The sequence below is a fragment of the Dinoponera quadriceps genome, unplaced genomic scaffold, assembly GCF_001313825.1.
Source record: "Dinoponera quadriceps isolate SergipeBrazil2010 unplaced genomic scaffold, ASM131382v1 scaffold453, whole genome shotgun sequence".
NCBI classification, from domain to species: Eukaryota; Metazoa; Arthropoda; class Insecta; order Hymenoptera; family Formicidae; genus Dinoponera; species Dinoponera quadriceps.
The window spans coordinates 575,290-597,631 of NW_014554678.1; the positions used below are offsets into that span (position 1 = coordinate 575,290).

The following is a 22,342-nucleotide window of genomic DNA, read 5'->3' on the forward strand; positions in this document are numbered from 1 at the left end:
TATTATACGTTTAAATAAAAAAATACACCTATAAAATGACATTTGTGATCGATTCATTTTTACTCAAACAATCAATAATTAGTCGCAATTATTTTTTCCCACTTGCATAAGATTTTGGAGCCATTGCCCACACAGTCACATTAAAGCTTTCGTCAAAGCATGAAGCCTCCTAAACATCTTAATAAAAGTTCGTTGTACTCAACTCTTCATAAATCGGCTTCATAGCATCAAAAACAACAGAACTCATTGATCTCTTGCTGCATCTGATATCGTATTTTTATGACTAAACTCCAACGATTTAAACAAAAAAAAAATTCGATTTTTTTCAACTTCAGAGATGGCCTAATCCCTTAAACAAGAACAGTCGCAGCGAATACTCAGTAGTCTTAATGCATAAAACGTTGTGTTAAACCGATAAGTCAGTCATTCTGTTTACTCGCATCGACTTATCTCTATAGAGAAAAACTTACTGTTGCAATACGTCGCCGAGATAAATTTCTTTCCCTCCAATCTAGCCTCCGTGACGGTTTTCAGCGTGCTCAGATTCAACAGCCTAACTACGCCGTCCTTACAGACCAGGGCGACTTGTCCGATTACGAGTTCCTGAGCGGTCGAATTGCTGGTCGGATTAACGCTAGGATTCGGAATAGTGGCAGCGTACTTTTGCTTCTCTTGCAGCGGCAGGAGTTCATGTTCAATCGGAGCCTGATCCAACGGCAGTTCCCCCTTCACCAGCGGTTCCGACGCCACTTGCACCACCGGCCCCGAAAAGTCCAATGCGTACACGAGCAACACGACGTTGGTGTTGCTCTCGTTGCCACGAGTCTCGTCGTTGATCAGTTTGCCGGACTGGGTGTCGCTGTGGTCCCAGTACATGTAACTCTTCTGCGGGAAGAAATCGCTCTCGTCGTCAACGTCCATCTGATTGGTGTGCGACGAGGAGAGTTCGGCGGAAGCGTTATCCATCGCGGGACACATCGCGACGTACAAGTGCCTGCCATCTTTAGTCGGAGATATATACGTGATACGAAGGGAATCCGGGGCATTGATGGCCAGAGTCTTAATTACAACCGGCTCGGCCTTAGTGATCTTCATAAGGTCTAAGCTCTTCTTGTTCATCGTTGTCAAGTTGGATGTCGATGCGAAGTGAGCCGAGCTGTTGATAGGATTAAAATTGGAATCGTACGGAGTCGACGTGGTCGGCGCGGTGATGCTGATGGAAGTGGAGTAAATGCCGTTGGAGGACGAGGCGGTTAAATCGATGGTCGGGAAGATGCCGTCGTAATGCGGTCCGACCACCATTTCCGAGTCTACGTCTTCGATAACTGGCACTTCGTATAAAAATTTACCGAGGAAGAGCTCCTGGTACAAGCTTTCTTGGCGACCCCCGTTCGAGCTGGCGCTGGTACCCGTACCGGAAAGAGTCTTCTTCGTCTTGGATTCCTTAGTGTTGTCTTCCTTAATGGGCTGTGCCGTCGCGGTTTTATGATGAAAGTCGTACAATACTAAGTAATGCAATCTCGACGGCACGCACCTGTCACCCGCTACCTTCATTATGTCTAGAGTATCACTAGCGGCACTATTTACACTGTTCATCGCGCGAACCAGCGATGATGAGCTCGCCAGATCGGTCGATGCGGCCCACACATTCTCTAAGGTCCGTAATTGCGAAGGATTATTAACTGTCACTGTAACCCCGCACACTAAGCATGGTCGTATTTTATAGTCCGACGTCTCGGCATTTATGGACGACGTCGTGGAACTAGTGGTGCTCTTCGCGTCCTCCCTCGGGGCTATCGAAGACCCTACCACCGACAGGGCCGTAACCTGTACTTTGTAAAAGGACGAAGATTTATATTCCGAGAGCGGTGCAGTGTCCGAGCTTAGATTCGTTAAATACGAAGTCGTCATATTCCTCGTAGCGCAGAACTGTATTGATTCCTTATTGTTCACCTCCTGATCCGAGAGAGAGATATAAAATGACACTTCTCTCTGGAAAAGAAAAAAAGGCGAATAAAGTATCAAGCAAGGTGAGGAAACTTTGGAGGATTTTCAGTCATCGCACTCTTCAACATCCTGGTGAAAAATCTCGCGCGCGCTTACCTTCAACTGATTCGTTATATTCCAGATATTTATAAAACCGTTGGAAGAGGCTGTAGCCGCAAGGCCCGTGACATTTGTAGTACCTATGACGTCCACCGTATCGCCCACCTCGCGAGCGGGGGCGGTCGCGAGGGTGACGGACAGCGGAACGTTCTGCGTATATTCGCCTTTAACGAATGGACACGCGGGCGAATGCCTCTCGTGCTCCGACCACGGTTCGTCCGTAGGTTCCCAACATACAAGGCAGACGTTACAAGTGAAACACATCGCTCTGTCGTCCCCGGTAGCATTTGGTTCGTGATAGAAACCAGCCTGCGCCATTTGGTCGGGTAAAGCCCATCTGGAATGTGTTTCATTGCACTTTAATCAGTTGAAATATCTTTATTTCTTGCCTATCGCCTAATATAATTTTTATATAGCTCTCCAATATGTCATTTTCTATGTTGGATTAAATATAATTTTCTCGATGGTAGAGATACAGTATCATAACACAGTACGTACTTGTAATTCATATGTGGCCATTTTGGAAAAGTATCACGACGCGCTGCTTCGCTAAACATTAGCGCTCTATCAGCGGGACCACCTTCTAACGCAAGGCCAGGCAATAGGCCATTCAGTCGTTCATTGATCGCAGAAGCAATGGGCAATGCTGGTATGTGCCGATTTTGTCTCTTTAATTCCATCACTAAGCCGGAACACACGAGCTTCAAAGATCCATGCGACAGTTCCAAGCATATCGTATTCCACTGTGAGCAAAATTTCTATTATTTTTGTACGTGATATCCGACATCATGTAACACATTCATATAACACCTTCTTTTTATCCGTATACAGGCAACATATATATTTTTGTAAAATAAAAACTCGTAGCTGATATTAAATAGTCAATATTGCAACATTCGCACAATAATAGTTAATTGGCAAACTTAGAGTTAAATATTTCCCAGTAAATATATTAGTATATATAAAATGTACATATAAAAAATAATTTGAATGTTTAATTTTAAGATGTACCAGAGAAAAGTTGAATAAGAATTATTTTCCTTCCGAGTTTTCAAAACACTCGTTTGTTATAATTTAGAAAAATATGTTAGTTTTAAAACATCATTTGCATTGAATGTTATATAAAATATTTAGACAGATTAATCTGATGAATTGTGCGTACTTACTTTTTGAGCTTTAATACCTCTCAACTGGTTCATTTGCGCCGCCACAACTTTACTCGAAAGTTCTTGCAGTACTTCCACCAGATGTTCTACTCCTGGTAATTCTACACACTGAAGACATTGAAGTAATAACGTAGCCTCTGATAGCAGTAGTTCTAACTTCACTACATCTTCGCTCTTAGAAACTGGGGTTTGCAAAATAGTATCTAACAAAAGGACCCCATTGTAATCGCTGCGTATACCAATCCCCCGTCCATCTGTATACAGCACTTTATCTATTCCATTGGGTAGATATACTCCCTGCAGTTTCCCATTTGGTTTACCTATGACAACCACCATTATAATATAGTTATTGCCATTACGATTTTTTAAAGTTGTAAAGTATTAAGTCTACGATTTATCTGAATATCCTTAATAACAACAAAAGTGGCTTATAAATATATCATTTGCATACTTATTTTATTAAAAGTGAATTATAATACCGACATTTTGGACAAATTTCTATCACAATCTTGGAAGATTTATGTAAAGCTTATATGTATATAAAAGTCCTAATTCTAACAAATGCAAAAAGTTTTTGCACCTTTAGTTTTCAATGATATTCTAAAGAAATATCATCATTGATGCAATTGTATAGAACAAAGGACATCATTAGCAGAAAAATATCATCTGGGGAAAAATTAAGTCAATGCGAATACAATGAAACAGAATGTAAAAACAGTATTTAGATGAGAGCAATAGGGATTGTTATAGTTGGAATATTACATCATATTATCCATGTAACTAGCGTTAGATAACAATCCATTCCTTTTCTTTCTTTCAACTGCACCATATTACACTTTCTACTCCATCAAACATACAATGAACCCAAGACAAAAGAAGGGAGAAAAATTGTGAATACAGAAGGTGTAATCAAAGGAAACTGACATCAATGTCGAGCTTAAATCAGTATGAAGGATTGCAAACAATGAGCCAGTGTGTTTTTTCTCTGGATCGAACATTTTTGCCCTTTCTTTCAGTATCTCTACTTCCTCATTCTCTCTCTCTGTATGTTTGTCTGGATGTATACCTCTTCCATCTTGGGTGCAGAAAGTGTAATATAATACGGTTGGAAAGGGGCGGCCGGAGGCAGTTTCCTGGCGGATTTTTTCAGCGGAAAGTTAATGTTTTCACGCGGAGGACAGGTCATCGCGAGACAGTTTGGACACGCCTGACGTACGGAAAACGTACGGCGACCTTGACCATGAAGCAGTATTGCACAGTATTCCGCAAACGTTGGAACACTCGCGACAGGTCGTAACGACCTGTAGGTTCTCTTCCGGGGTCATCGCTCGTCAGCAAAAATCGATCTACGACGAGCTACATGCTCACCGGATAGAGTACTTCTTTGCAGGATCACGCCGGAATTGACATCGAATACGTATACTTGTGCGCTGCCAGTGGTGATGAGTAGAACATTTAAATTGGCGTGATAGATAATGCTCTTGCACTCAGTGTCCACGTTCAAGCAACCGTCCTCTTTCAGTAGCCACGGATCATCATCAGCCATTTTGCTCATGCGAATCAGAATACCGAAAAATCTTCCTAACGCTCGAACATCACGAAAAACATGGCGCACTCGTCATCGCCATCTTTGAGTAGAACGTCAGCACATCGCTCTGAATGTAGCCGACAGTCATCTCTCCCACCCGATCCCGATAACGGAGGATCCACATTACGTCCGACGTTCGACAGGAACATTCGGCCCAATGAGAGAACTTGTGCCCTAGAAACAAAATGTCGTCGAATAAGATTATCAGGAAGCGAGGTCTTCTATTGGATAGCGCGAGATCAGAGACAATATGAGTTTAGCTTTGCGACGAACACATCTTGACGCTCGAGACGCGATTCGAGAGAAACAGCTTCAAGCGGTAGCACGGGCTCTACGTGCTACCCAATAAGAAGGTTCATCTTTTGTCCTTTGCAAAAACCAAGTAAACATATTTGCTCGTTTTCAGCACGTTTCTTTACTTCGACATGACGACCTCGTGATTCCCGATACTAATTTTCACAGGAATTTCACGCTTTCGCCTTGTCAATTTGATTTATTGATTTAAAAATGGCTTCTCACATGTTACGTATCTGCGGGATTGTGACAAATTCGCTGAGAAATAGTCAAACTATCAATAACGGTACGACGAATGAAAGATATTATCACCTGCAAATCATTATATGATTGATATGTGTCTAATCTAATTTATATTAATTTTTTCCAACCTAACATTCACATATTCACTGAGCAAGGTTATGAATTTCTTTCAGGTACATGTAACTTACTGTCTATCAGTTGTTCATATTTGTTAAAAACACATGTTCCTTTAGTACACGAAGTGAAAAATATTACGTTTTTCACGAGAAGTGAGTAAAATTATTATTGAAACAATACTTCAAAACATTTGTAATGGAAAATTTGTATTTCTAACCAGTATCTTTTCCTTGTAGAAACTGGGGATGAACTGTGGAAAGGTGTTACAAGTGTTAGTAATGCAGGAAAACGTAGAGGCAGAGCGAAAGGTTTAGCAAGAAAAAGAAACTTGAACATAGGTCAGGTTATCGGTGTAGGAAAAATTCCAATACAATTTCCTGGCCTAAATACTCCTATATTCAGAGGAAGAGAGCTAATTCAACAGCAGAAACTACCAGAAGATCCTGAAAGGGCTGAAAAGCTGGCAAAGCTACGTCAGATTCAAACTAAGCCAAAACGGGTGAAACTTTCTCCATTGGAACGTGGTTGGTCAGGTGGTTCGATAGCTGGCAGAAAAATAGGACCACCTGATCCTGTTGGAGAAGGTCACTAACTCTGACAATACTTTATTATAGTCAACTTCTGAAACTATTTCACATGACACATCAATGACTTTTGCCTTGATGCTTCAATAGTAGTGACAAATTACATTTATATTAATAATCATTAATAATCAACAACTTTCGGGTTTATTCTTCAGATATTTTTGAAGGCTTCGAAACTTGGATTTTGGAAAGTAAAATAGTGAATTGTATGACTGGTAACTTAGGGCGTAAAACTCGCATCAGTATATTTCTTGTGACAGGAAATGGGAATGGATTAGCTGGCTTTGCAGTGGCAAAAGCACCTATGAGTAAACCAGCCATAAAAACAGCCAAAAATAGAGCAGGCCAAAAACTGATGTATATTCCTAGATATAAAGAACACACTGGTAAAGAATATATATACACGTAATTTCATTGCATAAACATTATATTTTTTTTAGTTTTTAAGTGGTATTAAGTTTAAGTTTTATGTCTCTTTACATATTTCAGTGCTACATGACTTCTACACGCAGTTTGGAAGTACAAAGATATTTGTAAAGAAAATGTACGAAGGATATGGGCTTGTTTGTCATCGTGCAATAAAAGTGTGTTGCGAGGCAATTGGCATAAAGGATCTATATGCCAAAGTAGAAGGATCTACGAATTTGCAACATATTATAAAGGCTTTTTTCATCGGTTTGTTGCAACAGGTATGTATTTGTAGGATGATCTAATAATGTATTGTATATCTCTTCTTGATATTATTTATATGTAGATATGGAATAAAAATATAAGAATACTTTAAGATGACACTAACCTCTATGAGTTAGAATAATTGAAACTTTACAACTTACTAACTCATTGAATAAAAATGATAAGGATGCAAACCAATAAAATGTTACTCTGAATATATTACTATTTTAAGTTGTATATGGACAACATTTTATAATTGGCATGTTGTATTAAAATACTCAGTATTAAAACTTCCTTTTTTACAATACAAAACGAGTCAATATCCAAATTAAATGAAAATATTTGCAGAAATCGCATCAACAAATGGCAGATGAAAAACGTTTGCACCTGGTCGAGTTTAGATCGGAAAACTGTAATTATCCCATAGTGATCGCTTCACCGTCGATTGTTAGAAAATCAGAGGAAATACCATCGAGCGAGATTCTCGATTTTGATCAATATGTAATGGGTGGCAGAATAGTATTAAAGAAAAAGAAACGTGAGCCGTTTTATACCAGATTAAACTCTTGGATATTAAAGTTGAGAAAAATGGAGCGCGTAAGAAATCATAACGATACGAGGATAAGATTAAAGGCAGAGTATGGAGAAATACAGAGTTTTCTGACCGAAAAGTATCCAGAAGCAACATTTTCAAAGAAGAAATCAAGTAAAGTTGACGAGACAGTAGAGTAAAGAATGTATAATTGTTACACACTAATGTATAAATGTTTGAAAATAAAACATTTGTCATTAAAATATTTAGTGTTTGATGTTAAAAGAGAGATAAGTTCCAAAAATAAGTGCAATGACAAAGTTGTATTAATTGAAAAAAATTACAGGAAATTATTGGAATTAAAATTCCTATTACTTAAAAAATAAAAATCCGTCTACAACAGGACGATTCGATTTTTTCAAGGCAAAATAGAAATTATAATTAAAAGTTTTGATTAATTTTCATTTACCCGCAATATTTCGCAACAATTTGATTATATTTTTTCTTTAGTTCATTCAACAATTATATTGAATTTTCGATTTTCCTCTTCGCATGATAATGCTGAGTTCGTAGACGTTCAATGATTTTTTTTTTCTGCAACAATTTTTTTCAGCATTTTAACTAACTGTTCCACTTCCTCTATAACCTTATAAACATTTAATAAACGACACTTTAGTTCTCGCATTCCTCATTTGGTGGCGCGACATACCTTGGCTATAAGTCTGAAGTTAACTATTGGCAGTCTATATTTCTATAGTCAAAGCAATCAATGGTGAAAATTAAGCAATAAACTCGTGTACTGGAGTTCCTACATATGTATAAGCAATGACATGGGCTTCAGGGGACGCGTTATTAGCATTCTTCTTTATTTTATCGCACAAACAACAGTCTGTTCTTTTCGGCTGAGCTGCCTGTACTAATATTATTTCCCTTTTCTATACGAAATCTACAGCTGTGTGAACTTCCATTAATTGTAAAATAAGCGTTTTACTAAACGTGGTCGAGGACCGAATGTCGCAATAGTGTTGACTATGTGCTCCTCGAACACAACCATGACACAATTAAACGGGGTTACCAATGAAAATTTAAGGCGTAAGACTCTAAAATGCGTAAACTAAATTCGTGAAAATTCGCTTAGCTCACTTTTACAATAAAAGTATAATTTTAATTACTCTTCATAAAAGACTCTGCCTATATGTTTTGTGTCGATAAAGTAGGACACATAGAGAGATTAATAAGGATACTTTATTCATAAACAAAATGACGAAATATGAAAAACAACTGGAGAGAACGAGCGTACAGAATGTTTTTATTACCTCGCTTATTGTAAGTAAGATAGTGTTTAGTCCTTTAAATGATAGTCCTTAATAGATAGTGTTATTTTATAAATAATGTGTATGAATATAAAATGTTAAAATGAAATGTTAAAATGAATACAATAAAATTTTATACTTTTACATTAACATACTTGAATAATGTTTATTTAGGCAGGAGGTGCTGCAGGAACGTTTGTTGATATTACACTATATCCACTGGATACATTGAAAACCCGATTGCAGAGTAAACAAGGATTTCTTAAAACTGGAGGATTCACAAATCTTTACAAAGGAATTTATCCAGTTATAATTGGCTCAGCACCAACTGGTAGTGGATAATGTCTAATATTTGACAATCTAAAGTTTTAAATATTATATATATGAATAATTTGATAATATGAATAATTTACATATAATATATTATATGTTTTAGCTGCATTATTTTTTTTAACATACGAAGAAATTAAAACTCTTATGCAACCCAGGATTTCCAAAAAGTATCGTACTTCACTTCACATTGGAGCAGCAGCATCAGCAGAAATGGTACTAAATTTAATAATTCATTATTTTTATCTTAATAATTATAACACTTAAATAAGATAAACAACAATTAATTACTTAATAAGATAACAAAAATTAATTACTTCATAGCTGGATATGTACAAGATTCTAAAGAAGTATTAATCTAAAGTCTCTCTATTATTTCATATGTTAAATACTATTTTAATCTGATAATTCAAGGAACATTTGTTTTTAATAGGCATTAAATTACATATTTATAATAACTGTATTATTTTATATATAAAGGTAGCATGCTTAATACGAGTCCCAGTAGAAGTCCTGAAGCAAAGGAAACAAGCACAAATATTAGACAAAAAATTCCTTGGTTTGAAATTATTGTATCGTGGATATTGGAGCACAGTATTGCGAGACGCACCTTTTAGTATCGTACAGTTTCCATTGTGGGAATATCTGAAAATATCCTATAGTTCCTATATTGAAAGAGAAATATATCCTTCGGAAAGTGCAATCTGCGGTGCAATTTCAGGTTTTATACATTGAAAAAATTATTATACAAGAGTATAATTAATATTAAATATAATCTTGTATAAATGTATTATTATTGGGGATAATTTTAGGAGGCATCTCTGCGGCCGTTACAACTCCATTGGATGTTGCAAAAACGAGGATAATGTTGTCCAGTAAAACATTGCTTTCAACAGAATTAACAATATCAAATGTACTTTATCAGATATATGCAGAAAATGGTTTTCGAGGGTAAATATCTCTGGTTACTTCTTCGTTTTATAAATGAAATTAAATATTTTTATATACATTCCATTCATTGGAACATCACAGACTGTTTGCTGGTTTTGGGCCCAGAGTAATGTGGATTACATTAGGAGGTTTTATATTCTTTGGAGTCTATGAGGAAGCAAAAGTATTTACACAAGTAATATTTCCAATGCTGAAATAAATTATATGAGCTTAGTATGGAAAGGCGAGATACTTTGCAACAAATATGTATATATATATATATATATATATATTAATAAATTTATAAAAATATAGTTTATACTGTTTACAAAACTTGTACAGTTATTTATATCATGTACAAAAATCTTGTAAGACAAAAATACTTTCATTAGTAATATTAAAATATAAACAATTCAGTCTAATATTGATGTAACAAACATTAATTCACAGTAATTCACATTCATTTGCATCGCTTTCTTGAACATTTAATAACACTTTACAACTAGTGTCACATATGTGACAGTGATAATTTTTCTTTTTCTATACTTGTTTACATAAACAAAGTCTATTCTCTACGCAATTACGTAAGAGAAAATACAAAATTGTCTATGAAGAGAGTTTCACAAACTCTTCATAATTTTGTCTCCTTATTCTGTAACTTGTAACAAANTATTTTGTAATACATTTTATCTACACAAGGTATGTAATGTATATCTTAATAATTATAGAATAAGAACTTTGCTAGTCGCAAGTGTAAAAGTGTTATTTTGAATCGATATTTGATTAAAAACAATCTTTTTAAACATTCGCAAAATGCCAATTTTTTGCTAACATCTATTTAAACGAAATATTTATTGAATTACTTATCGATTTCATATTAGCTAAAAAAGTAATGCGAAACATCATGCCATTTTTCTTTCTTACAAATAGCAAATATTGCACATATTTATGTGCGTATAAAATATATTTATAGTTTCTTTTTGGAGAAGATTGTTATATTTTGTATTCTGTAATATATCAAAATATATAATAGAATATATATTATTCATGATCTTCCAAAACAACTCGCATATCACATACTTCAAGTTTACAATTTAGATTTTAGACTGCTCATCAGTTTCTCCAGTTTCATTGCTTTCTGTAAGTTTCCGCTAATTTTCAACTTACCTGACATAAAAGCAGCAGTAGGCTTTAGTTTACCTGTACATAAACAAGTTCAAGGACATTATATAATTGAGATATCAACAAAAATAATTGTGCAAAAATAAACAAACAAAACTAACATCAAAAGACTCATTTGCACTCACCTGAAAACATGGCAAAAAAATTTTGTGAATCCATTGTAAGTGTTGCATCTGCTGGTTGACTCGGTTCTCCTTTCCCAGTAGCACCTTTTCCATTTTTCAAATCGATGAACCACACGCCAGCTTCATCTCCTGAAGAAATAAATATACATAATTAATATATAAAAATATACTTAAACATAAGTATATTTAAACGTAGAAATGATAATACTTCTCAACTAATAAACGATTACAGACCAATTGTAGTGACTAAAGTTCATTTGCTTAAACACAGAAGATTAAATTACCTTTGACATTGAATTTAAATATAGCGCCAGTTTTGCTGACCAATTCAGTACTTAAATTGGCATTAATGGCACTAAATATACCTTCTACCTTTCCAGTCCCACTTCTCGTTTCGTCGGAGATTTGCGGATTAAATTTATTTTGGATAACTGAAATGTTATCTTCTATGAAAAAGTCCACCATTAAATTATCTTTATTTTCTGAAAAAGCCAAAATGTTAATCATAAAAAATGTCATCATAATCAATAATCCTTGATTAAGTCGAGAAACATGGAAAGTGATACTACCTGGGTTACAGGCATAGTTTGTAAAATCTGTAATGCCCTCGCCTTTCAGTATATCTTCGTCGATTAAAAACTGCCCAGTAACAATCTTGCTATCTTTGCAAAGCAATGCATAAACAGCATCTGCCATGATCTCAGGTTTACGGCTGAAATTACTCGATTCTGGGCCTGATAACATCTCGATTGCAGCAGTATGTATGGCTACAAACAGTATCATTTCATTAAAACCATATGCTGCTTTAAAACGATATAGTTTCGTATCGCAAAGCAAGAATCAAAATACAATTTGCGTCATGCTTAATAAAACACCAGACAACAATAATGCACCTGTCTTTGGCCAAACAGCATTTACTGCGATTCCGTTTGGTTTAAGTTCGTCTGCCATTCCAAGAACGCACATTGACATTCCATATTTTGCTATTGTGTATGCGACATTATTCTTGAACCAAATTGGCTTCATGCTCAGTGGGGGACTTATGTTGACTATATGCGGATTCGTGCTTTTCATCAAATATGGTATACAAACTTTCGATCTAAAACATAATTTCATTGATTCGTAATCTGTAACATAAATTTCAGGATAAACATTCACGCACGATCATTTTAATAAATCATTTAGTTATTAACCCCTTGACATACAAATAAAACGGAATTTGATGCGTCCAAAAAATACTATTTAATTTTGCTCAATGAACAGTTATGTGCAAGCTTGTGAAACAATTGAATAATCACAAGTGAAATAATTGAATAATCTAATAATATACTGCACGGCGTCACCGGAGACAGACTTCTTGATGTCTCGGAAACGTCAAAGTCTACAATGGTACATGAAATGAATGATGTCTCCCAGACGTCATTGTATGTCAAGGGGTTAAATCTATCACTCAGACAATTGTATTATGTTAATTACTTAAACGTAAAAAATATGTTAGCATGATAGAAAAAAAGAACTTACACAAGGAAGGTTCCTCTAGTGTTGATATTGTTCATCAAATCATATCTTTTCATTTCAGTTGCAAGAGTACCTGTTAGAGAAATAGCACTCGCATTGTTCACAAGAATATCTATACCACCGAATTTGTCAACTGCACTTTTCACTGCGTTAATTACCTGTGTCTCATCACGCACATCTACAATGCAAGGCAGAGCCTTACCACCAGCTGCTTCAACTAAAACATATTTTCAACAATAAATTTCTAGATTCAAAACATTTTAAATGGTGAATTTAATCTGCGTTTATCATACAAATATAAAATTGCAAGCAATTCAGTCTCATGTTGTACACAATTAAATACAATAATATCTTAATATCAATAATATCTTATTAAATAATAATAATATGAACTAATATGATCAAGGTTCAAGCAATAAAATCCTAAGCATAATTATGTAATACAATTTATGTTACATGCAAATTACTGACATTCATATGTGTAAAGTTTTATTTTTTATACAGTAAATATCCTGATCGATGTTATTATTATATAAAACTAAAAATATTATGTAAGGACTAAAAGGAATATAAAAATAAATATCATAAAGATGTATGACTTTTCCAAACATTTTTTTAACACATTGGTACTAGCACTATGTATCTCAATCTGTATATCTTGATTAAAGAAAGCATAAAAAACTACAAGTCATAAGTTCAATGATATCAGTGATAAACTAATGCATCTTTGCAAAATCATATTTATAACTTCATTTAAATCTCTATTTATTGTACTTGCATAACATCCTAAATAAGTCATATGTGTATGTGTGTATACATAGATAATTAGATATGTTGATATCATAGCATCGACCATTAGCATTCACAATATATTCAAAATTGATATTATTTTTAATAGCTATTTCTACAAATTTATGTGATAAATAAAACTTTAAATTCATTCAGAATAATTACTTTCGCTGGCTGCTGTATAAATAGTACCCGGTAGCTTTGGATGTTGCTCAGCAGTTTTAGCAGCAATAATAATATTTGCACCATCCTTTGCCGCTTTTAAAGCTATACTTTTGCCAATGCCTCTGGAAGCGCCAGTAATAAAAATAGTGCGACCTGCCAGCTTCCTGCATCAAACATTGATGATAATTAGTATTATTCTCTTATTATTAACTAAGTTGACAATTAAATTAAGAAATTCAAACATGAAATTAATATAATTGAATATATTATAAAAATATAAATTAATGACACAAAAAATAACACTAAATTAATATTAAAGTATATAGTTATAAATTAATATACTTAAAACAAAATTTGATGAATCATGCAGAATGACGTATATTTGGTTATAGAGCTATAATTTAATGCCAATGAAGTATTACTAAAGAAGTACGTACCCTGTGTTAATCATCTTTAATATACTTTGAAATATGTTAACGTGTTAAACGTTTTATACGATGATCACTATCAAATACTTTGCGACAAAGTACGTGAAGAACTGTAACGAACTTTCTCGAGCATGTAAACTATATATATATACATATATACTGAAAGTATATATATATATACTGAAAGATGTCGTAATATCTTTCTGTTTAATAGTACTTTGAACTCTCAATCCCCACCTTACAAACTCCGAGATATCTTAAGCACCTAGTATACAACTGCATACTTGGATCACGGACTATAGAATCAATCGCAGTCTACAGTGGCATTAAAGAGATCATATATATAATACTACTATATGGTTAAAGCGTAAGATTTTGATCACACTCGAATTATAAAAAGAGAAGCCAATTATGATTGACCAATTTCTTAAATCTTGCGATTTAAATTCTTATTGTAAACCCCGCATATATGTAATACTACTGTGTGGCTACGCAGCAGTATTCCTATAAAGCGAGAGAATCCGGCATTGAAGGATAGAAGATGGACATTTATTGGCTATATAAAAAAGAGTGGGAGAAGTGTCCCATAATCGTTAATGCGCAAATGTGGCAACAAAATATAAACAGATTTATTAAAAGAACTGAGCAATTGATAATTAATAAGAAAAATAATTATTTTTATTATTGCGACAGAATCCTCGCATTATACGAACAGATGGTGAACATAAGCTTGCAAAATTTACGTGGTTAGTTTTCAATATACGTTCTGTGCGTAGAAGCCCTAATTCGCGTAGGCGGCGCGCACAACATATCGAACTTCGAGAAATCTACTACCGCAATATCGCAGTCGATTCTCGATCTTATCGTGGCATTCGAAAGCGAATTCGAAAAGCCGCTCCGTAATTTCTGCGACTCGGCCTGTGGATCAGTCTCGAGTGAACGAATCGCCGTCATCGGGAGCTCCGGGAACAACGATCACATATTCATTATAACGGTATCGTATTGAAAAGCCGCCGAATACTTCGCGCGAGCGCCGAGTGAAATTACGCGCGTTCGTCGTGCAGCCAGCCATATTGAACAAATCATTTATAAATGGCGGCGTGACAGTTCGGAGGTTCGGAATACCGATCCGTATTTTCAGCTATTTCGCTACGAGTGAGCGCGAATCGTCGTCGCCGGAAGCACCGAGACAGCAGATTCTCGCGTTCCTTGATCGATAAAACGTCGTCGAAAGTGAATATTTCGCGAAATGGCACGTTAACGAGAGAGAGATTTCGCGCGTTCACCCGACACGTCGGAGTTCAAATCATAGCGCTTTGCCGAAACTAATGCGTTCCGCGCATTTGTCGCGACGAAATATCGCAGGATAGCTGATAATGGACACTTCATCGGAAGACAGTCTGTCAAGGATGCCAAAATATTACGCAGCTGTGTTATGGCAGTCGGAGCCAAAATCGTCGTGTCCTCCGTGCTTTTGATTCGTTGAAGAAAGAAAACGGTAAGTGCTGTTGGAACAGAAGCAGTGCAATAAATAACGCAACCGTGGCTATATTTTTTACAAATCAATGGTTTTTAATAGCTCCTAGCCGGCGCTGCTTGGATATGTGCAAAGTATATACTATATTATATTATTGTTATCGAACACAAGCGGCGTGTACGTTTCAAAAATATCACATATCTAGCCAAATAGTCTAGGATTATATAGAACCGAAGGTTTCTCTATAATAGTACATTATCGATAATTATATGCTAACGATATACAAACTCTAATAGCACACTTTATTGACGTTACATTTGGTCTGTTTTTTTTTAGTTGCATTGGTGCAATAAGTTAGAGTGAGGCAAGTATATTTCATCCCGCTCTTACTTATTGTACCAGTGTTAACAGTGCAACTAAAAAGAACAGACCAACCAATTGACTCAATATTAGCCAATGTTAAGCCAATGTAACACCAATGAAGCTTTATTAGGAAAGTACATGAAATATTGTATTATAAATATGTCGAGCGCAAGCCGTTAAAAACATCATGTATTTAGTAAAATATTCTATTAACTTTGCACAGATTAATACAAGAATTTATTCACAATATACAACGTTGTTCCAATTGTAACGCAGTAGAACTTCGATGTGATGTGACATCTTCTTCGCTGCATCCCTTCCGATGTATATGCCTTCGTTTATTATAGTTTTCCGTCCCTTCCATGTCACGATACTGCAATACAATATAACTTGGACTGGTGACAACGCAATCGCGAGTGAAGGAATCGTTTATCAAGACAGATTTGCATAACTACATAGTAACATATATACGCGTGAAAAAATCGACTAATAGTGTATCTAAAGGCCATTATACGTGGAAAGTTGTAGTCGTAACCGTAAAGCTGATTTTGTGAAGTGCATTGTATTTTTTTACCTTAGTATTCTTCATCAGTGAGTACATGTCGATTAATTTTTCCGTAAGACATTCTGTATCGCGTCTTTCGCTTTTTGAACGCCGAGACGGAACTGCCCGAATTCCGGTCGGATCCTCATTCCGCGATAATAATACACTAGACTCATCTCAAAATCACCCAGATGATAAAGCGCCTCCGCTTTGCAGTATACCGCTTTGGCGTTGCTGGAATCCTTAGGATTTAGCCGCAACGCTGCTTCGGCATCGTCTAGCGCTTTTTGCGGTTCGCCTAACAAAAGGTGACACTTGCTTCGTGCTACCAACGCGTTCTTCTCATTGGGATTCAACTCCAGTGCCTGCCGAATAAATTCTTACGTCACTATAGCGTGTAGTGGATTGGAACAATTGGAACAACGTTGTATATTGTGAATAAATCCTTGTATTAATCTGTGCAAAGTTAATAGAATATTTTACTAAACTGTCAGAATGTCTTCGTTAAGTTCGTTTCACATAAGGTACTTAGAATGAAAAGATAATTATTGTATCTTTGAGAACGTTTTTTTGTTAATAATTCATTTTGGCTTGGTGGATAAAGAAAAATTATGGAATAAATAAACACGGACAATCGATTCTACTACGAAATTTGAAGAAAACACAGTCAGTTGTACTTATATCGGTTATTTCGGCACGTTTTTTGATCGAAACCTGACAAAAACTTGATTTAAAAAAATATCATATTTTTTCGCTTTATGAACATTGTGTCGTTGGAGTCATTGTTACTTTCTATTTTCTTCGAATCTTTTGTTTGGTCATTAAAGAAACTAGTTATTGAACATTATTATTTGTGCGATCAAATTTTTTTTAGATTACTCCAATAGAGTAAAAAAATGCGAGAAAAGTGTTTTTAAAAACGAGGAAAAATGAAATATTTTTTAATAAGTGAAGAAAAATGAAAAAAGTTAGTCGTTTTCATGCCTGCAAATCAAAATTGAGAGTACGTTGTTCCATGAAAATTAAAAAAAAAAAACAGAAGTAAGCGTTACATTACTGCCTGGCAACTAGTTGTGATTTTTCATCATCATAACTATAATTTCTTTTGTTTAACCATCAGCCAACTTATTTATCTAGGCATTATCTAGCCACTAGGAGATGTGAACGTTACATTACTGGCAAGTGCCCGATGACATCATCCACGTGCAATCGATGTGGAATCCACATAAAGAAGTCGATTCCACGTCATTTCCACGGATGTTCTCATGGGGTAACGACTTTAGATACAAATTTGCTACCTCACGGTGTTAGACACCCACGAGAGGTGTTACCATCTACTCGACTGCCCTTTCGGCCAATTATACCTAAACGAATCATCAGAGCTCGTGCGACTAAAAGTGAGCGCGTGAACCTTGTTAATGCAATTAATAGCGACGTTAACATCGCCGAAACGCATCTCGCGTAAGCCGAGCGTTAGCAGCGCGCCAGGCTCGGTCTCCTCCGGTATTTGCAGATTTCTGCTGCGGTCCTGGCGTTGCTTCATCTTCAGAGATTGCTTGATGTCCGTGCTGCCCATGTTCACGGCGGCGGCGCGATCCTTGTCGGTGTACACCTCCTCTTGCCGATGGCAATCGTCTTGTTGGCGTCACTTTCTCCGCGTCTTCTGAATCCTTATCTCTGACTCTATGGTGACGATGTCGAGCCTCTCCTTTTCCTTCCTGTCGTTGCCCTTTTTCCTCTTGTCATGAGCATTGCGAGCGTGACTTTTGCGAGCGTTGTCGTTGCCACCGTCGGCCAGAGTCGCGTATTTGCCCGGATGCGTATCCTTGCTCGGCTCCTCGAACTCCTCGTGATCCTTCTTTGAATCGGAGCCGGTTTCCGTGCGTATTCGCACGTAACTCTGCAGCAGATCATGGTGATGGAGCATGGGATTCAAGATGTCCATAACGTGGTGTTCGACCGTCGCGCTGGTATGCGCCTCGTCCTTAGCGGTTGTTGCCTGCGGTGTCTCGTCCATTTTCAGCCTTCGCTTTTATCAATGTCGCAATTCGATCGAATTGGAATACCTCGCGTTTACCTTACACAAACGGAACTTCACCGGCTTTTGCTTGGCGAGCTAAGTGACAAGGTAGTCTCCTTTTCACGTCACCACTCGCCGCGCGAGATTCGCAAGAATCGAAGAATTTTCACGGTAGAGGAATCCCGAGTGACAAGTATTTCTTCGTACGTGCTAAGATACGTGTGGTTGTCGACACCTAGACGGCTCGTCTCCTTAGAAACGGGTAACAATGGCCCGATTCTCAGCATCGGTCAAATAAGGCAAATACCTGCTCCCGAAATATCAGGAAATGCATGCATAATCGCACATTACACTTTAGTTTCGACTCTTTCGGGAGATACAATTTTGCACCATGAAACGCGTAGTCTTTTCGGGCCTGAGATTAATAATTCAAGTATTGAATTGAGGATCCCGATAAGTCCTTGAGTATTCGCCAAGAAAATTTGAATCGAGCGAAAGCCCGCCCCGAAAGAGTCGAAGCGCGCAATTCGTTATTTTCTGTGCAATAATCGATTATTCGATAAAATAAAGGTTTTATATTTCGCGCGTTTTCCATTATATCACATTGCAGTATTAAAAAAATCTTTTATAAGATGTTCATTATATGGCACTCTCTCTTTTTCATTTTTTTTGTGCACATATGCGCCCTTCTCCAACCTCCTCCTGTTTCGTTAGAAGTACGATATGAATGTTTGAAAGACGTTCTTTAAGAACATTTTGTCGCATAGGTCTGAGTGATTGCCACACGCACATGTAATTAAATATTATATACGTAGTAGCAACTCTTTTTTATGTTTTCCTCGTGACTTTAAGCAAAATAAATTTCTAAAATATGTCTTAAAAACATCTAGAAAAAACGTTAAATTTTTAGGCGTCTTTAAAAGATCTTTTAGAAATTTGTTCTGCCAGAGATAATAAGTCCATATCGGAGAACGATTGTTCGAATATCTCGCTATCGTTGTAGAAATGTATCGTGGCGAAACTTACTTGATTGTACAATGATATGGCTTTGTTGTAATTCCCATTCTTCATATGGACAGTCGCTTCGTTTACCAGCAGCGCGTTTCGTACAACAATGGAAGTTCGCCTTATTCGTTGCGTTGATTTTCGTTTCATGGTACACCATATCATTTTGATATCTATGACATCTGTTGAAATGTGAAAATACAAAAACGATTGGAAAATTTCATTTTCAAACATTAACGCATGAATTAGATTTTTAAAACGCCAATTGCTCTGAGAAGAAAATTAATTCAGTCCTCGAAAAAAGATTAGAGAGCAATTCAACAATTTTACATTCACGTTGGAATTCAGGAGAAATCGGGAATTTCTGCGAAATCAATTTATTCTTGAATTTTACATCTCGTCAGAAAAGCGCGGCAGAATGCATACTTACGATTACGTGACGTCGCTTATAGACTTATAGAATTACGGAGAAGTGTTCGACTTGATCGGCAGCAATTACTCGTGCCTCTTCGTTCGACTGAGAACTCAGGAAAGCGGCCGCAGATCGCGAATATATGTGTCGATGGGTCGCTACATCGCGGTAAAATGCACAATGGTTGTCTCTCCAATCGCGCCGCTACTCGGCGTCTTAAATTCTTAACTTACGAGCCGAACTTTTCTGTCCATACTTTTTATCCCGTCTCCCTACCCACGGCATTAAAAAGTAATCAATAAGGAAGCGACAGAATAAGAAATAGTATAAGCAGGATAACTACACGACAATTCTTATTCTTCGCTCACCATTACGCTGCACTTTCGCCAACGATCGCTAACGGAAAAACTATTAAATGGTCCGCATGCTTTCGTGAATGTTTCCTATCAATCTATCGTCGTCGTCCTTGCTCGATTATTTGTGTCATTTAGGGGGGACGCATGCAATCTCTATATCGATCGATTTTTTTATATTATTTCCTCGAAGTTATCAATTCATGTCGTCGCACATTACTCATGTGTCACTACCGCGATATCTTTTATTATTTAATCGAATGAAAATATAGGATGAAGCAAAGGAGAACGTGCCTATTTTCTAAGCATTAACGGTACATTAACATTTAATTAAAACTTAGTCGTAGGACGTTTCGCATTTGCATCTAACAACGTTCACGGATAGTTTTTACTGAAGATTTTGCCAAAGTTCGTGGAGAAAACTCGCATCGGGCAAACGCAATAGAATCCGCGCATTAAGAAGAACCAGCCGGAACTGAAAACATAAAATAATCTACGAGTCACAGATAATTATTGGAACTACAAACACGGAATGTTCCGTGACCCACGGATAATGTGCCAAATCGATGATGTCACGCTTCGATCGCATTATTGTCCTCGACGGGGCTTCTTCGATATACCTATATCGAATCCTCGTTTCAATGGGGAATATCGGTGCATGTCTGCAGTCTCTATAAAAATAATCGGCGAATAAGCTTACAACTTGGATCTTTTCGAAATATTTCTGACGATGAAGTTCTCGTTGCCTAAATCATTTTTATGAAAAGAATGATTATAAAAAGTAATATCGTGCCGTATCCTTGTAAATTACTTAAATAATCGTAACAGGTCGACACATCGACACAGAGACGTCGCGTGTTATGCCAAAGAGTACCCACGCTTCGCCAGCTAAAGGCATTAATAACGTCAAATATATTGGCTTGTGTTCGTCTCTTTCTTATATTTTAATTTAAAAATATCTGTATACATTTTACTTTAAGTATAAATCATGTAGAGATACAATTGGAAAATTATATCTCATGTTCCTTATTATTATTATTATTATTATTTCTTGTACTCAACATTATTTGCATTCATCTGTAATCTTATGTGTAATCATTACTTTCAATTTGATTTAACAACTGATAATTTCTTCTGTCTGTGGGATACGCCTGGGTGTCTCCAGATCGCTCCTCAACCTTCGGAATAATAGAACATGTGGTTCTAAAAATAAAAAAAATTTGTATTTAGTATTATGTACTAATATAATGTGTTAATATATACCTGATAATTTCATCAGTTTCTATGTATACCTGGTCCATGCATCATGTAATGAACCCATCCAGGACTCTGCTGAACTCCTAAATTTCTCCATTCAGTTTCTGTTATGAGATGAGTTTTTGGAACATGTCTGGCTATGTCGGGTGGTAGTATCACATGCCTACATCCAAACATACATACAATTTTACTTTCTTGTCTCAACATTATTTGCATTCATCTGTAATCTTATGTGTAATCATTACTTTCAATTACTTCAGTAAAAACTATCCGTGAACATTGTTAGATACAAATGCGAAACGTCCTACGACTAAGTTTTAATTAAATGTTAATGTACCGTTAATGCTTAGAAAATAGGCACGTTCTCCTTGTCTATATTTTATACCTGCTTTATTTATACAAAATTTTAAATTTCTTATAATATTTTTTAATTTAAGCAGCTTAAGCTTATTTTTTCCATTATTAGTTTTAAATATTTAAGAAAAATTTTGTGCTCCAATTGTTATATGCTATGGCTCCCACTCTGAATTCTCTTTTATCAATAAAAGTCACTTAAGAACTATTGACTGAGAAGCTACATTTAAGGCATTTTTATAGGTAAAAGAGAGTTCAGAATATAAGTCTAAGTATTCATGTTTAAAAGTACTATTTATTTTCTAAATCTTCATATCTGTATAAATTAAAATCTCATAAAAACTACTATAAAAAGATATTCGCTACATATAGATAATATAGATGATACATATATTTATAGATAATATTTAATATGTATAAATGTATCAACTCCCAAGATTTGTAAAAAAAATAGTACTTTTAAACATGAATACTT

The 22,342-nt window shown here is 36.0% G+C and overlaps 6 protein-coding genes across 16 annotated transcripts in view; 2 read left to right on the forward strand and 4 right to left on the reverse strand.

Annotated features, from left to right (window-relative positions):
* The window catches only part of LOC106740764 (baculoviral IAP repeat-containing protein 6), a 33,905-nt gene extending 28,965 nt beyond the window's left edge, over nucleotides 1–4,940 (reverse strand). For 8 of the 10 annotated variants that reach the window (XM_014612118.1, XM_014612119.1, XM_014612125.1 and 5 more), the window contains exons 1-5: nucleotides 4,641–4,940; nucleotides 3,273–3,592; nucleotides 2,605–2,849; nucleotides 2,104–2,443; nucleotides 471–1,992 (exon numbers count right to left, since the gene is read on the reverse strand). In XM_014612118.1, coding sequence (XP_014467604.1) covers nucleotides 471–1,992; nucleotides 2,104–2,443; nucleotides 2,605–2,849; nucleotides 3,273–3,592; nucleotides 4,641–4,827 — 2,614 coding nt within the window. In that variant the 5' untranslated portion in view covers nucleotides 4,828–4,940. The remainder of the gene's footprint in view (nucleotides 1–470; nucleotides 1,993–2,103; nucleotides 2,444–2,604; nucleotides 2,850–3,272; nucleotides 3,593–4,640) is intronic. The other 2 variants (XM_014612124.1, XM_014612123.1) reach the window with 1 other exon arrangement.
* A 199-nt stretch (nucleotides 4,941–5,139) lies between these two features.
* Nucleotides 5,140–7,571, forward strand: LOC106740765 (28S ribosomal protein S5, mitochondrial). The gene is made up of 7 exons (XM_014612126.1): nucleotides 5,140–5,242; nucleotides 5,323–5,440; nucleotides 5,571–5,666; nucleotides 5,751–6,098; nucleotides 6,254–6,484; nucleotides 6,588–6,787; nucleotides 7,119–7,571. Exons 2-7 carry the CDS (start codon nucleotides 5,368–5,370, stop codon nucleotides 7,500–7,502), a joined length of 1,332 nt encoding a protein of 443 aa, XP_014467612.1. The 5' UTR covers nucleotides 5,140–5,242; nucleotides 5,323–5,367; the 3' UTR covers nucleotides 7,503–7,571.
* A 446-nt stretch (nucleotides 7,572–8,017) lies between these two features.
* On the forward strand, nucleotides 8,018–10,550 carry LOC106740788 (S-adenosylmethionine mitochondrial carrier protein homolog). The gene is made up of 6 exons (XM_014612168.1): nucleotides 8,018–8,628; nucleotides 8,790–8,946; nucleotides 9,052–9,161; nucleotides 9,426–9,666; nucleotides 9,758–9,896; nucleotides 9,978–10,550. Exons 1-6 carry the CDS (start codon nucleotides 8,563–8,565, stop codon nucleotides 10,093–10,095), a joined length of 831 nt encoding a protein of 276 aa, XP_014467654.1. The 5' UTR covers nucleotides 8,018–8,562; the 3' UTR covers nucleotides 10,096–10,550.
* Nucleotide 10,551: 1 nt separating this feature from the next.
* LOC106740787 (hydroxysteroid dehydrogenase-like protein 2) lies at nucleotides 10,552–14,105 on the reverse strand. The gene is made up of 8 exons (XM_014612167.1): nucleotides 14,092–14,105; nucleotides 13,655–13,818; nucleotides 12,704–12,917; nucleotides 12,076–12,281; nucleotides 11,752–11,949; nucleotides 11,467–11,664; nucleotides 11,183–11,311; nucleotides 10,552–11,075 (listed from the first exon to the last, which is right to left on the reverse strand). Exons 1-8 carry the CDS (start codon nucleotides 14,103–14,105, stop codon nucleotides 10,963–10,965), a joined length of 1,236 nt encoding a protein of 411 aa, XP_014467653.1. The 3' UTR covers nucleotides 10,552–10,962.
* Nucleotides 14,106–16,528: 2,423 nt separating this feature from the next.
* LOC106740750 (tetratricopeptide repeat protein 25) lies at nucleotides 16,529–18,042 on the reverse strand. The gene is made up of 2 exons (XM_014612084.1): nucleotides 17,908–18,042; nucleotides 16,529–16,831 (listed from the first exon to the last, which is right to left on the reverse strand). Exons 1-2 carry the CDS (start codon nucleotides 18,040–18,042, stop codon nucleotides 16,529–16,531), a joined length of 438 nt encoding a protein of 145 aa, XP_014467570.1.
* A 3,152-nt stretch (nucleotides 18,043–21,194) lies between these two features.
* Nucleotides 21,195–22,342, reverse strand: part of LOC106740749 (cyclin-dependent kinases regulatory subunit-like) — a 2,067-nt gene continuing 919 nt past the window's right edge. For both annotated transcript variants that reach the window (XM_014612082.1, XM_014612083.1), the window contains 2 exons: nucleotides 21,549–21,676; nucleotides 21,195–21,459 (listed from right to left, as the gene is read on the reverse strand). In XM_014612082.1, the coding sequence (XP_014467568.1) occupies nucleotides 21,371–21,459; nucleotides 21,549–21,676 (217 nt within the window). In that variant the 3' untranslated portion in view covers nucleotides 21,195–21,370. The remainder of the gene's footprint in view (nucleotides 21,460–21,548; nucleotides 21,677–22,342) is intronic.

What these genes read in the sequence shown, in the direction of transcription:
- LOC106740765 (XM_014612126.1), top strand. Translation starts at nt 5,368, where the DNA reads ATGGCTTCTCACATGTTACGTATCTGCGGGATTGTGACAAATTCGCTG. An exon ending in TAGTCAAACTATCAATAACG is followed by an intron (nt 5,441 to 5,570) that starts GTACGACGAATG and finishes AATTTCTTTCAG; the next exon opens with GTACATGTAACTTACTGTCT. An exon ending in TCATCGGTTTGTTGCAACAG is followed by an intron (nt 6,788 to 7,118) that starts GTATGTATTTGT and finishes AAATATTTGCAG; the next exon opens with AAATCGCATCAACAAATGGC.
- LOC106740788 (XM_014612168.1), top strand. Translation starts at nt 8,563, where the DNA reads ATGACGAAATATGAAAAACAACTGGAGAGAACGAGCGTACAGAATGTT. An exon ending in TTTTTATTACCTCGCTTATT is followed by an intron (nt 8,629 to 8,789) that starts GTAAGTAAGATA and finishes ATGTTTATTTAG; the next exon opens with GCAGGAGGTGCTGCAGGAAC. An exon ending in CAGCAGCATCAGCAGAAATG is followed by an intron (nt 9,162 to 9,425) that starts GTACTAAATTTA and finishes TTATATATAAAG; the next exon opens with GTAGCATGCTTAATACGAGT.
- LOC106740787 (XM_014612167.1), bottom strand. An exon ending in TGCTGTTTGGCCAAAGACAG is followed by an intron (nt 11,950 to 12,075) that starts GTGCATTATTGT and finishes TACTGTTTGTAG; the next exon opens with CCATACATACTGCTGCAATC. An exon ending in TTTTTTTGCCATGTTTTCAG is followed by an intron (nt 11,076 to 11,182) that starts GTGAGTGCAAAT and finishes GTTTATGTACAG; the next exon opens with GTAAACTAAAGCCTACTGCT.
- LOC106740750 (XM_014612084.1), bottom strand. Translation starts at nt 18,042, where the DNA reads ATGGGCAGCACGGACATCAAGCAATCTCTGAAGATGAAGCAACGCCAG. An exon ending in GCGAGATGCGTTTCGGCGAT is followed by an intron (nt 16,832 to 17,907) that starts GTTAACGTCGCT and finishes TTTATTCGGCAG; the next exon opens with GCACTGGAGTTGAATCCCAA.